At 43.0% G+C, this 15,129-nt stretch overlaps 1 protein-coding gene across 1 annotated transcript; it reads left to right on the plus strand.

Annotated features, from left to right (window-relative positions):
- The first annotated feature begins 493 nt into the window (after positions 1-493).
- LOC142571120 (uncharacterized) lies at positions 494-14,869 on the plus strand. Its single transcript, XM_075679408.1, has 6 exons — positions 494-761; positions 847-977; positions 5,526-5,604; positions 5,729-5,808; positions 8,780-8,999; positions 14,113-14,869. The coding sequence occupies exons 1-6, from the start codon at positions 560-562 to the stop codon at positions 14,193-14,195; spliced, it is 795 nt and encodes a 264-aa protein (XP_075535523.1). The 5' UTR covers positions 494-559; the 3' UTR covers positions 14,196-14,869.
- Positions 14,870-15,129: the final 260 nt, after the last annotated feature.

Below are 15,129 nucleotides of genomic sequence, written 5' to 3' on the forward strand. Positions count from 1 at the left end.
GACTGCACTACAGCAGGTAGTATATTGTTCCTGCGGGTGGGCTGTGCTACGCATTGATGCAGTGAAAAGGGCGCGAATATGGCAAGCATTTCCTGTTTTGACACATATCCTACCGATTGCTTCGCCATTACGGGACCAATCGAGTCCGGGAAGTTTAAAGTCGCCTCCTAGAAACAAACAATCTGCGTCGACTGTTTCAATGGCGTTCGACAGATGCTAATATTTCGACAGATGCGTTCGACAATTTCAATATTTCTGCCGGCAGGTAAACGTTGACGAACATGACGTGCCACCGACGTCACGGATGCCACCTGAAGCACGAAAACGGTGGTGACAGCAAAACGTGCGTTGAATGCCAATCTCTAAGACCACGTATAATGTCAAACCAAAACCGATTTTGAGAACTCAATATACGTCATGACCGCCATGTTTACAACTTAAATCCATAGCCAGCGGTCAATCCAAGTCTGTAATGTTTGGACTTCGCCAGCCGCCAGGCGGGCCATTCGCATGTTCGCATTCCGAACTTTCTAACCCGACACTTTCCAGCACGAGCGAAATGAGCGAAATGAGCCACGTGTTAATTAAGTGGACTGAAGAACAAAAGTGGGACGTATATCCTATAAGCTGCATAACAGACGTGGCCATAGGATATCGTTTATACACAGACGAAAGCGCCATCGAAGAGTTACGCGGCACTGTGCTGATGTGCACATGGGAGAAAGGCCAAGAGGCTGCCCCTGCTGAGCTTTTGGACGTAGGTGAGATGCCAATGTTTCATTTTTTCATAAATGTTTAACGCAACTGCTTCTGCACCACTTAAGCCGTATTATATATTTTGTGCAGGCAAGCCGCGCGCTCTCGAAAAGAAGCGCGCGCGACTCGTCGCAGCCGCCGTAGGCGACATCGCCGCCGCCGATGACTGCTGCCTTTTGTCGGACGCATCGGGCACTTTCAGTGTTGATGAGGGAGAATCGGTAATTTTTTGTTTTGCCTAGCGCGTTGTGGCGTGGTAGAGTGCTAATACCGTATTGCGTCACCTCGGAATTGCGCTTGCACTTTGTTATTGGCAACTGTGTCAATCTAAGAACCGTAAATGCAAGGCTTTGTGCAATTTTATTCATTGTAGCGATGACGGTACATGTTGTTCCGAATATGCAATTCATGGCAGCGTGACAGTGACATTAGCCTAACCAGAGACTGAGCATGTGATCATTTAACCTGTTGTTTTATCTTTGTTATTCGCTGATTTAACCCGCGGTTTTATCTGAATTTGCTGAATTAAATTTGCAGACCGCTTCACTGTTGACGAATATAGGACGTTTCAGGGTGAACCACGAGTGTGGCTGTGCTGGTAAACACGTGGTCGGGGATTCGATTGCTGAATGTAGCCGCCACACTCCCAGGAGCGGGGAATGGTGAAATAGTCGTGTGCCGAGCTTTGGGTGCACGTTTAAGTACTACAAGGGGTCCAGATATGATGTTCTCCAATGCAGTTACCCTTAATCCACTGTTGCAGGTCAGGGACACCAAACACCACAATTTAACTTCGTTTGAGGATGTTCTGCAGTGTGCCCATTTTTTATAACTTGTGCTTGTGCGAGTTGGTACTACATGCTGGGAAATTAAAATGGCAAAAGATGGAAGACCAGGAAAAGGAGGCAGACACAGCACTGACTCACAAAAAGGTTTATTTGTCCCAATCATGCAATATATACTTGCACAATCTATAGCAAAAAAAGAAAGAAAAAACTATGAAAAACATTGTAAAATGAGTAGTCCATCATACACCATCACTGTAAGCCATATAAATTACTTTAGAAGTACTGACTGTTGGGCATGTTGGTAATCCATACTTGAGGAAGAATGGTGCAGATAAACGGGTACAAAATAAAAAAAACGTGGAAGTTTTTCTATCTTGTTCATGTTTGTTTGTGCCATTTTTCCTTGAATACAGATTGCACGTGCAAACATGCAATGCCAAGAAATTACAAAATAAATTTCTTTGTTAGATAAAGCGATTGAAAGCCTGCTAACACATGTTGCCTCGAGAATTTCGTCTGTCAGCTGGTCCTGGGGATGCTTTAAAACATCACAACGCTGAAAGTCAGGCTTGCAGCTACAGTCTTGGCAGTGACTACCATGGTGGCCAGATGTTGTCAAGAGTATGCTGTAGACTTACTCCCCTAGCCACTCATTGAGACAACAGCCTGTTAGGCCATTTTATCACTTGCTGCATGACAGGGGTAGGATATATACCACAACTTCAGAGCAAGGGACGAAATGATTACAGTGTTTCATCTTACAAGCTCAGTTTTCTTGCGCACTTGTGTTTACGGCCCTGCACAACCTAACCAGCCTTTCAGGTGTAGAAAAAAAAAACCATTACATATGGCGGCAATATTTCAGAAGTTGTAGGCCATGCCGTGAAGGCACAAAACAATGACAAGATTTCTTCTGTCTCACACCTTTGTCTAGCTTGAGTGAGCATCCCAGGACTCATTCTGACAGTTTTGAAACTGTTTTTCGCTGCTTGCTTTAATTCATGAAGTTCCTGAGGGTAGGTCCATTAGATTCTTGGATTTAATATTAACATTGCGTCCTATCCACACTCTTTGGGCATATCAGCCTTGTCCTGACAAGCCATTGCTCCCTTTTGGATCTATGCACACAAAGGTTGTAAAGTGGGCCATTGTGAAGACTTGCTACACTAATGCCCTGCAAAAGTCTTGCCATCTCAAAATCTTGTTCAACTTTAAGAAGCAAACTGGAACGCCTCATAAAGGCTGGGTTCTTTTGTTATGTTTTGACATTTGCCAAGTGCCTGCTGAAAGAAACAGAAATGAGTCCTGGGATGCTCACTTGAGCTCGTCAAAGGGGCGAGACAAAAGAAGTTTTGTCATCATTCTGCACATCTACGGCATCGCACACAACCTCAAATGTGTCGCTGGTGGATGTAATGTTTTTTCTGCAGATTAAAGGCTACTTAGGTTGTGTAGGGCCGTAAATCCAAGTGCTAAATAAAACCAAGCTTGCAAGATGAAACACTGCAATTATGTCGTCTCTTGCTTTGAAGCGGTGGTGTAATCCCTGCCCCTGTTTTGCGGCAAGCGGTATATCAGCCAAACAGGCCGTTGTCTCAATAAGCGGTTAAGGGAGCATGCCTGCAGCATATTCTCAGTGACATCTGGTAACCTTTGTATTCACTGCCGAGACTGTGGCTGTGTGCCTGACTTTCGGCATTGACATTGTGATACGTCACTGGGACCAGCTGACCAGAGAAATTCTAAAGGATTTGGAGATGGCTAGGCTAGGCAACGTGGCCTTCCTTCATGTGTGTCAGCAGGCGTTTGATTGCTTTATCTAACAAAGAAATTGATTTTCTTGTTTCTGGACTTTGCAAGTCTGTGCACAGAATTTGTACGTCTTACAGTGATAGTGTTTGAATGAACTATTCCTTTTATTATCTTTATCATTGTTATTACTTTCATGGTTTTTTCCTTCCTCTGTTATTTACTGTGCAAGTATATATTGCGCGGTTGTGGCAAATAAATCTTCTTAGTCAGGGCCGCATCTGTATCCTTCTTTTACTGGTGTTCCGTACTGATGTTCGTGCTGATTTGAATTCCAATTATTTGTCACTTTAGGTTATTTTGACAGCGCTCAAAAACAGCACATCTGTGCAATCTCTTCGTTGGCATGCATGGAGGTTAGGTAAGTTGAGAACAAATGCCTGCTATGGTTTCCATGTGTGACCTTAGCGGAAGGTGGAATCTTCAGTCACTCAGTACGTGGATGGTTATACCACAGTCAGGCATGCAAATTTAGTGTCATTTGCAGGCTGTTGCACAGCAAGGTTTAGTGACACACAGTGTAGAATGCTCTTGCCAGTGTGTGCATCTGTCACACTCACTTCGCCCATCAAAGCTGTGTAACCTTGATAGCAGTGCTTCAAAAATACATTACTCTAGTTGCAGGGTCGGCACTTGTTCTGAAAATATTTTTGTATGATTTCAATGTTACATGTATTACCACATTACATTCCATGAGTAGTCATCTGCAATCAAAATTGTCCTTCCTTAGCTTGGCTTCAATAAAGTGTTGTGTTGTATTAGGTTGTAATGATGGATTGTGTTAAGGTATGAGACCATGTTTAGAAAAAAAAAAGCTTTGAATAAGAGTATGAAGGCTGATGATTAGGCTCTCTTACAGAGCACATTCTTCTGGGAAAACTAGTGTTGTATAACCTGTAAAAAATATTTTTTCTGGTTTGTAAACAAAGTGGCTCACACCAGCACTTGTAACATAAATTTAGCCTGCCATAGTAAAAAATATTTTTGGCAATCGCTTGGGAGAGATATTGACCTGTGCAATGAACCAAAACTAAGAAGTTCTGAAGTCCTGGGAGTGTGATCTTCAAAAAAAAGGGGGGGGGGGGGGCTCTCTTGATAGATGCGCATTGCTATTAAGATGGACCCATACTGAAGGTTATTGTGCAAATTTTTTTGGGATGTTCATTGCACTTTAATACTTTGCAAAGTGCAACGTATAATTAAAAAATATTAAGTAGAAAACAGTTATGTCTGTTAATGTACGAAAGATCTGCATAAAAAAATTTCTTTTGAGAAAAAAAAAAGTTTGAAATAACTGCACTGCTCACAATAAACACTCAGGTAAGCTAAAATTTACCGAAATCTTAGCTTTTCTGCTCATGGTTTTTGTTTTTGTCTACTTTTGCTCTTAGGACACCTTATAATTCTAGTTCATTTCACAGCATCAGTACTGTAATGGAATGCCTTCACATTAAGTGGCTGGGGAATTGTGAGACAAGCTTTTATTGTGTTAATGCCAGGTTCTATTGTAACTGGTTTCCGCATATGACAGAAAGCGTCAGATTCAGCAAAGTTGAGTCGGAACGCTCAGATAGGTGTCTTTTCTAACTCTTTGCATATTCATACTCCATATTTTAAGGAGTCATTTAAGTCTAGACAGTGTTTCATAAAGTACCAAGGTCTGTTCTATTTTGCTTCCAGTGCAGAACTTGATTTTACAATATCTTGCACCCTCCAAATGTAAAATTCACGCACAAACTCCTCTGGTAGTTGCCTAAGTATGCGTAAGCATTGTGCCACTTGGTCATCTCAACACAGCCTGGTGTCACTGTCAATGTCATGAAACTTGATCTGACCATTATAAACCCTTATCTAACATGATCCGAGCCCTGCAAACTCTTTATCAGTCCTTATTAACATGGATGTCCTGTGAGTAGAAGTAATGTCCCCTGTATTGTCGTTGGTGTCATTGTTTTTTGGCTTCTTATGCTATGATTAACAGAATTAGCCAAGTTACTTTCCATAACTGTATTCCAAAATAATGCCTTCTCATGGTTAACACGAAACTAAAGTGCAGTTTTCGTTTAGTGATGATGCATGAAGCATAGCCAAATATTTCATATTGTTTTTCACGCTTTACATGTTAGTCTATAAAACAGTATGTTTGAATTGTTTGTCAATAAACCACTGTAGGTGTGCACCACATGTGAGCAGCTGAGGGAAGAGTTGGCAGCCCTCAAGCGAAGAAATCAAGAATTGGAGGAACTGCATGGTAGGCTTTCTTACTGTTTTTCACATTATTTGCCATATGGTGAGGCTGCCACCAGAAGCTTTTAGAAAATTTACGCCTTAGTTCTACCTTATTTGAATGAGGCCAAATTATTTTTTTTTTTTAGAATGCCACAAGATGGTGAAAAAGCTAAAAAAAATGATTGAGGACGATGTCATCGGGGGTAGTGTGAAGCCATGCCCAAAGGTAAGACCTATGTTTAATGTGTGTATAATGTATAATTTTTGTAAATGTGTCTGCCATCTATATAGGGCCCGACATCTGGTCTAACGTCGCAATCAAAAATCCAGTTCCTATGTGTTGTCTGTCCATATAATGATATATGTGAAATTTTACAGATGAACATTATTGCAACAAACTCCCTTAAATTCACGAAATAGTTTGTTGTCAACATTCGCTACATAAAGTTACACTGAAAAACCTAACAGTAGTGCATATGAGTTGGCAGCCAGCATAGAATTCATCAGACATGTGAACGAAAGCAACTGTTCTTTGTGGCAAAAAGGACATAGGCAGCACTGCTTGTTTTTCCACATTAATGGTGCATCATGTTATGCCTTGCTTCACACTTGCAAGGCATTTCATATACTCTAGCCCAGTGCTTTCCATTATGGTAAAATAATGCCACACCGGAGTTAAGGTAGCTGCAGCCTCACAAGAAGTTGGGAGCGTAGGAGTCTTCAAAGTCCACAGTTTCAGCCTTGCAGGGTGCTGATGTGTAACCTTGGCAGCAATTTTCAAATCGGTCAGTCTATCAGCCACGTGTGACGTGCGTAGCATTTTCTTTGTGCACAACAGGGCTCCAGTGTGTGCCCGTGCCCATCCTCTCCAGTTTGGCTGCGCTGCATAGTGCGGACCGACCAGTTTTGCCCTTCACCTGCTTGACCAATGGATAATAGCCACATCAAATTTGCACATTCTGAAGTGTTGTCAATAGCTTGTCTCCCATGGCATCTAGCCAGGAGCAGCCTGGAGGGGGTGTGCGCTGGTAAGGATACATGTGGTCTGACCTTAAATTTTGCCTGCTTCGAAGCTAGTTTTGTTCAAAGCTAATTGAAATTAGCGAGGCTCAGCAGCTACGACACTCATAAGCAGGTGGTCAAAGTTTAATTCTTGCGTGGGCGGTGGCAGCCAAGCATGAGCAGAAGATAGCCAGTTTTCTCTAGAAATGTATGTAATTTTTATCAAAATTCAAAACCAGCTTTTTGCTTACTTGAGCCTGTTTATAAAGTGCTTCAATAAATACACACTGTAACTGTAGGAAGAAACGGACGGATACACTCTTCTTGATTGGTATCAGCCAATAGCAGACGGCATATTTAAGCTGGTGACAGTTTCAAAGTGGGTGAAAAGGCCTCGTTTGAAAAGAGTTTTTGAAAAGTACTTGACTTCACACTCTACTTGTGAGCTACATGCTCTGCGCACGACTGAAAAATTTGGCTGAGATGTTCACAGTAGCATATGCCATCCATGGACTGCATTCCTTCAATAACCTCGATGGGCAGTTCAGGACCCATTAGGTGGGAGGTGGGTTAAAAAAAAAATATCTTTGAGATGTGGGGCTGAAAACTTGTAGATATATGTAATGTGACGAGCTTACTTTGAACATGCAGCCTATCTTTGTTTATGTCCTCTGGTTCTAGTTTTATCCGAGCTTCCTTTACATAATTTTTTCAAAGATTTGCAGAATACCAGTTCCTGAAATTTTGCTGAACAGGGTACCAATACCTTCTGTATGATTCAAGAGTGAAATTAGACCAACCTTATTGGTTTGGCTTGCCTAGAACAATAGCTGCAAGACTTCAAAGTTACTCGCCAAAAGAGCACCTTTTCGAGTTTCAGATTAAATTCCATACCTCGCAGTAGCCCCTAATCTTCGCAGGAGATAATTAAGGGAAGCTTGCATAGAACTTGAACAAAGAAGATAGATGAAAATGACCTTATATATTCAAAATAAGCACATAATATTACATATATGTACAAGTTTTCAGCACTATAACTCGCAGAATAACCATTAAAAAAATTTTTGGTATGCACTCACATTCCCTTTTAAGAAAGGGATTGTACAGAAAATCCATGTTATGCTTACAGTTGACACCTTCTATGACTACATAGTTGTCTTGGGAGTCTTGTGCAAAATTGCAACACATGGCTTCAACAACTCAGCTTGAACCTGCCGTGGTTGCTCAGTGGCTATGGCGTTAGGCTGCTGAGCACGAGGTCGCGGGATCGAATCCCGGCCACGGTGGCCACATTTCGATGGGGGCGAAATGCCAAAACACCCGTGTACTTAGATTTAGGTGCACGTTAAAGAACCTTGGGTGGTCGAAATTTCCGGAGTCCTCCACTACGGCGTGCCTCATAATCAGAAAGTGGTTTTGGCACGTAAAACCCCATAATTTAATTCAGCTTGATTTCCGATTAAGGCTCTTGGATTTCAGCTTCCATACGGTATATTGGCTCAGTTTAGAAATGTGAGCGGAGAAATGTGAAAACAATTTTTGCTAGAGTTCGGCAATAAAGTTGGATGACAAAGAAAGACCTACACTGACTAAATAAAACTTGAAAGCAAAATGTTGTGGCTTCCAAGCCCCATATTAAGGCTTACACAGATGTTTAATAGAAAGCAGCATTTATATGCCACATTACGTTCCTTATTTCACAAAGACTTGTGAACAAGTTCAGAAGTCCAACAACTTTGTAGTCACGAGTTCGATGAAAGCCTGTCTGGTCAGGATGAAACATGATAAAGAAAGATGTACACTGACCAAAGAAAACTTTAAATGCAAGGCGTTTTGGCTTTCATATGAAAACCTTGGGAAAGCCTTCCTATGAGGCTTGGAAGCCGAAACGTCTTGCTTTAAAGTTTTATTTGGTCAGTGTAAGTCTTTCTTTGTCATGTTTCATCCTGACCAGATGGGCTTCTGTAAAACTTTCGATTACAAAGTTGTTGGACTTCTAAACTTGTTCAGAAGGCTTCGCAAAATAAGGAATGTAATGTGGCATATAACTGCTGTTTTCTATTAACCACCTTGTTAAAAAATGTAAGCTGAATAATTCTTTAAATAGGAATTTGGCAGTTCTTTATGTGCATTGGTGCTGTATTGCCAAAGTTTAATTTTGTGTGCGCTTTGTCACTGTTCGGCATTTTTCGCAGATGGACATCGGAGGCGGAGTTGTCGTAGACAACGCAGTAATTGAAGGACTGCGCCGCAATTGCCCTGGGGCCCCTGCTAAGTTTGCAAGGGGCCTCATGCGGCATCTGTTCACAGCAGAGGAGCTGCGTGGCAAATCACTGTTTGGACGGCGGTCCAATGCGCATCCTTGTGCACCTCAACGGGAATGCCTGGACCCTGTCAAAGTGAATGCCATTATCGGTAAGCCATTTTCCCATTTTACTGTGAGCACGTATGTCAGCAGTATGTATGTAAGTTCATGATTTGGCACAAATTATGTGCTTTTATTTGCAGACCTAATTTTGATCCTTTATGATTCGCGTGAGCAAACAAGCATTGACCGCACGTTATATTAGCGCCTTATAACAGCAGCAAGTGCTGAGATAGGCAGTCATATGTGCACATATGCAATGCATCCTTCGGTGCAACTCTCTGCTATGCTCCCCCCCTTAGGAGGGCACATGCTCTGTATTCATGAGGCTCCATCATCAACACAACTTCCTGACCATACTTTGTGCATGCTGATAAATTCCCATTATTAATTTTATTCATTCCCTGGTGCGTGCATATCTGCAATGCACTTCCAATTTTCCTTTTGCATTACTGCACCAATAAGTACAACATTTATTATCTGGCACAGTTCTCTCACACTCGCCTTTTCAGGTGACCTTAAAGGGGGCATGACATGATCACCTAACATTTTGCAGTTTTCCGCGAGAAATTGTAATGAAGGGTCTGTTATGGCTATACACATTTAAAAACTGGGCGGTAAAAGCACATTTCTGTCCAAAATATGAGCAAGAACTCGCTGGCTCTAAGCGCCGCCCTCTGGCGCCCACCGCCATATTGCCAATCCATGCGTGATGTCATTTGCTGCATAAAACCGAGCGATCGTCTGGTACAAGATCAGCCACTGCACCACGTGAGGGCGGAGCATAGCTGCCGTCTGAACACCAACTTCGCGTGATCAAGCAAGCAATGAATCTGAGCAGCAGAAGCAGTGAAAGCGCTATGCATTTCGACTTCGACCTCATTGCCACCAGCTCAGTGAGGAAACATGGCCTCCGAGGTATGTGCACACCAGCCATGGGCTAAGCTGGCATATGCACATCTTCGAGGTCACGGCCAAAGACAGCCTAGTAAACATAGTCAATGTAAGATGATGACATTGGTACTGAGCGAAATCACTGAGTGAAAGTGCGCTCAGCCAGTGAACTTCTCACAGTGGCCACAGTGTCTATGCTACGTAGCACACTGCAGCTGTAGTGGGTATGTGCAGCATTTGCTTCGTGCACGACAGGGCTTCAGTGTGGGCTTGTGCACATGTGGTCCAGTCCGGCCATGCTACAGACCGGCTTTGCCCGCAGATTGATCAACGGATAGTGGTCAAATCCAACTGGTGCATATTGAAGTGCAAAGTCTGCCAAGGCATCTAACCAGGAGCTGCGACAAGTGACAGTGCGCTGGCAAGCGTGCGTATGTTCTGACCAAGTATTGTGTGGTTCTAGGCTAGTTGAAGGCTCCAAACTAATCGAAATTGGTGAGACCCGACCAAGCTGATGGCCATGACACCAATAAGCAGGGTAGCCAAAGTTTAATTCCCATGCGGGCGGCCGGAGCCATTCATACGTGAGCAGATAATAGTCGGCTTCTTGCAGAAGTGCGTAATTATTATCAAAATTTAAAAGCAGATCTTTGCTTACTCCAGCCTGTTTAAACTTCACCAAAAATTCTCTCAGTAACAAAAGGGAAAAGGGCACTGATCCAAACACCCTTCTTGATTGATGTCAGCTATTAGCCAATAGCAGCCACATTTTCTGGGCACTTTATTACGAAATAAATTGTCCGGAAAAGAGTGACGGGCAGGCTTCTGTTGAAAAGAGAGCATTTGAGAGGACAAAGACTTTGCACTCCGCTTGCGAGCTCCACATGCCGTACCTGAATGCAAAACCTGGCTGAAATGTTCACAGCAGCAAATGCTATCTGAAGACTTTATTTCACCATGCCTGAGTGGTGGTTCAGGACCCCTTTAAAAGAAAACTAAGATGTGTGCAAGCCACTGCGCTGCACTTCTGGTAAATGCTTGTGCATATTCCTTGTACGAGAGCAGCCATAGTTGTGCAACATTTTTGCCTCAAATCATTTGTAGTGTGTCATTCAACCAATGCTCACTGTGCATGGATACTGTAATTAACGTGGAAAGTTGGGCTAGTTGGTGTTGATGCATTTGCTGTGACATAGGTACTAGCGCGAACAAGACTACAGAAAAATGGTGGGACAGGCCAGAGCGCTAGTTTTTGAACTGTTGAAAAAGTAGTGCTCTGTCCTGTCCCACCCTTTTTCCATAGTCTTGTCCACGCTAGCAACTATGTCACAGCACATGGATGCTGTAAACACTGCCAGTCATACAGGTGTCGCTACTGCAGTTGGTAAGCATCTCTTAGCTGATAAAGTCTAAAGAGGAAGAAGGTTTGCCACTTGAGGTAAGGAAAGGCAGTAAAGAGAGAAATTATTGCTGACAGCTGCTACATTTCACTACTTAAGGATGCTGAAACTTCACAGTTACGTTGTCTGTTCAAAAAATAACTAACAATCTGTTTACTAATTTCTCTGCAACTTCTAGCAATAATAAATTTGTTGCAACTACCGTAAAAACCCGCATACAGTATGAACTTGCATATAGTGCGAGGTGAAATTTTTGAGACGCGAAATGGGAAAAGAAATTTTTGTCCACGTATAATACGAGTTAGGAAAATCTGAGGAAAAAATTTATTTAAATTGCACTCCGCACTTCAGTCACTGTCTTCCTCAGCTGCGCTCTCTTCGGATAGTTCCTTGTCGGACATATCTTCCCAGAGGTACTCATCCTCTGTGCCATCGAGCGTGTTCAAGATGCCGCACTTCTTGAATGTGCAACGCACAAGGTCCTCTGGTATGCTGGCCCATGCATCCATAATCCACTTGCGTAGCGTGGCTGGCGAAGCCCGCTTCAGCAGACCCGCTCGGCGTCACTGCAGGCTCACCTGCGCGCATCCAATCTACGTAAAACCGTTTGACTGCTTCCTTGAACGGCTTGTCCCCCAGTCATCTAAAGGCTGCAGCTGCGACATCCCACCTGGGATAATGATGAGTTCAGTGCCGGATTGGCGCAACAGCCTCTTCATTGAGTTGGCCAAATAATGAAATGCGTCCAGCACAAGGATAGACAGGAACAACAGTGCGCCGGGCCGCCTACACCAGACGGACTTTATCCAGTCGAACACAAGATTCTCGTTTATCCAGCCTTTCTCATGGCATCTCAAGACCACATTTTTTTGGCAGGACCTCACCTTTAGGCACTGTCTTGCGCTTGAAGACGACATAGGGCAGGAGCTTGTGTCTGACTGCCGTGCACGACAGGACGGGAACTTCGTGTTTTTTCACGGCCAGAGGACCAGGCATAAACTTGTTTAGAGCCCTTGTTATGCACGTTGAGGGGTGATGGCATGTCCAGATACACCGGCGTTTGGTCAGCATTGCTGATTTGTCCTAGCTGGAAGTTCTTGGACATGCGCAGTGAAATAACGTGGTGCTGGAAAGCCACAGCTCTTCGAACGATTCGGGCAGCTTTTGCGAAATCGAAGTTTGGCAACGTAAGGAAAATCCAGCAAGGCACGTGTAGTGATAAATCCAGTGCTTGCTTGCTTTGATGGTGGAGCGCGGTAGCTTTTTTTTCTCTAGCAAGCTCCTTAGCTTTTGCCTGTGTAAGCTCCACACTCACAGCTAGATGCGCGGCTCACTGTTTGCGTATGAACTCCGTCAGGCCTAGTTCGATTTCAGGGAATGTCCCACTTTTCGGGTCGTGAAAGCTTCTTCGCGTTCCCCTGCACGTGAAAAGGGCTTCCTTCTGTCGACGCCATCCGTGAATGCTTCCCTCGACGCCAAACTGCCTTCCGGCCGCACTGTTGTCAATGTCCTGTGCGGCTAAAATAACCTGTCTCTAGAAGGTAGTCGAGTACTGTTTTCTTGGTCTTTTAATGCAGAATTAAAAAGATGCACTTCGCGAAGTGTGGTTTGCACGTGTGCTGCCCAGGTGCACACTCAACAATAAAGAAACGATGCTGTAGTCAGGCAGCAATAACGAAACCAAGCTGTAGCTATGCAGCAATAAGGAAACGAAACCGTAGCCACTCAGCAATAAGGCAGTCAAGCCATAGCCACGCAGCATTAACGGAACCAAAACTTCTAGCCCAAATTTCTGACTGAAATTTTCATTCGGATCCACATATAGTACAAGGCGAAAATTTGGGACGCTAATAGGAAAAAATTATATGCGGGTTTTTACGGTATGTGGTTTCAAGCACCTTATTTCTTCTGCCTGGCCTATAGAACTTCTATGCAATAAACTTTAAAATTTGTGTAATTCCTGAGTGTAATTATTTTTCCATTTTTCACATGCCAAGTAGCAATACGGACCAATTTTAATGATTACCGAATTTAAAATTTTCTGCACTTAAAACTCAGTTCAGGGTACTCCTTAATGTACATGCACTAATCCTAGATTAGAAATTGGTAATTATTTCAAAAACTCAAAAAGCACAAATATACTGTCCCTGTTTATGTGACAGTGACATTGTGACTATGTTCCAAATATGACAAACTGGAAGTTGTCCAACTTATTTTGCAAAAACAATCATAAAGGTCTTATTGGCCCCATGCAATGAATACTTACATGTATGGTTATCATGATTGCTCAAAGTGTGAAGCTCCACAGGAGAAATTAAATACTAGCGTAGTTAAGCACAGTGCATACCAACTATTGCCATCAGTGCAGGGAACAATAATTTTTTTTACCCACTGAACAATAGAAGCCAGTAGGTCATTCCCTTTGTCTTCCAAAAATGCATTTGCTATGCACAGTGTGATATCTGTGTAGCAGTCATAGTTCATGGTTGTTCCTACTTGCTTATGTTATAAGCGGGAAGTGACTGCGTTGCTGTCTTGGGGCCATGTTCAACAATCGCTCTTAGAGATACTTTTAGGTCACTAGCAACGACATGTTAGCACCATGGGCATTGGTTCATTGCTAGTGTCACAAAATCTCTGGAAAGCAAAAGTATATTCAAAAGTGATTGTCTAAGAACTGCCCTTCTTCGCTACAGAGTGGGCAGGGAGGTCTGCTGCTTTATTGTTACAATTTGTACATAATATTTCCTGAAATACTGAAAGGAAACTTAGCATAGTGCCACAACTATATACATATAAATATTTATGGCATGTTTGTGCTGAATGTTCATTGCATCTTCTTAAAGATAATTTCAATTGTATTTTGCAGGCTTCACCGTTGCAGAGTTCCAGGCGGACCCTATGAGGCTGAAAAGTAGCCTGTCGTCGCTGCTTTCGCGGGAAGTAAAGTAGCTCGCATCAGAGCAGCAGCTGAAGCGCTCCGTACAGGTCAGGCTGGTGGTGTAAACTGAAATGCTAAGGCAAAATTTGTTTTTTGTTTGTGTATTTACTTATTTATTTATTTATTTATCATGCATACCTTACAAGCCTCCTGGGAGGAATATTGTTACTTCAAACTAGACATGTCATTCAAAAAGGGAAGAAAAAACATCCAGACAGCTCAGTAACATAATCATATTTTATTAGGCAATACACTTATACAAATAAAAGAAATGGCAAAATTTCAAGAAACGAAGTTGTATTGTTTTTGACCTTTAACTCTTCAATAAAAAACTAGATAACTATTCTATTAGTTGCATCTGATGCCATACTAAGGTTGGCAAAGTTTTTGCAATAAAGGGAGAATTCACCCCTTCATAGCAATTGCTACAAAGGGAACCCATACGGGTTCCACGAAAGAAAAGTCTCGTAGTTGAAGAAAAATTCCAACAGTGGTCCCAGGACTCGAACCCGGGACCACCGCCTTTCCGGGGCAGCCGCTCTACCATCTGAGCTAACCAGGCGGCTAGCGGAGGGCAGGGCGAAGTTGAATTTGTCAATAACTCGAAGCAAAGGCAAGAGTTTGACGTAATAGTTCTGCAGAAACCCGCAAGGTGGAGAGAAGTAATAAAGGGAAAATTAGACATCCACCCATTCGTAGCAATTGCTACAAAGGAAACCCATACGGGTTCAACGAAAGAAAAGCCTCGCAGTTGAAGAAAAATTCGTCCTGGTCCGGGACTCGAGCCCGGGACCACCGCCTTTCCGTGGTCCCGGGTTCAAGTCCCGGATCAGGACAAATTTTTCTTCAACTGCGAGGCTTTTCTTTCGTTGGACCCGTATGGGTTTCCCTTGTAGCAATTGCTACGAACAGGCGGATGTCTGATTTTCCCTTTATTACTTCCTT

This window comes from Dermacentor variabilis, chromosome 2, assembly GCF_050947875.1.
Source record: "Dermacentor variabilis isolate Ectoservices chromosome 2, ASM5094787v1, whole genome shotgun sequence".
Classification (NCBI taxonomy): domain Eukaryota; kingdom Metazoa; phylum Arthropoda; class Arachnida; order Ixodida; family Ixodidae; genus Dermacentor; species Dermacentor variabilis.

Coding starts and splice junctions, on each gene's coding strand:
- LOC142571120 (XM_075679408.1), top strand. CDS start 560: ATGAGCGAAATGAGCCACGTGTTAATTAAGTGGACTGAAGAACAAAAG. Junction 978..5,525: donor GTGTTGATGAGGGAGAATCG/GTAATTTTTTGT, acceptor AAACCACTGTAG/GTGTGCACCACATGTGAGCA. Junction 5,605..5,728: donor AGAATTGGAGGAACTGCATG/GTAGGCTTTCTT, acceptor TTTTTTTTTTAG/AATGCCACAAGATGGTGAAA.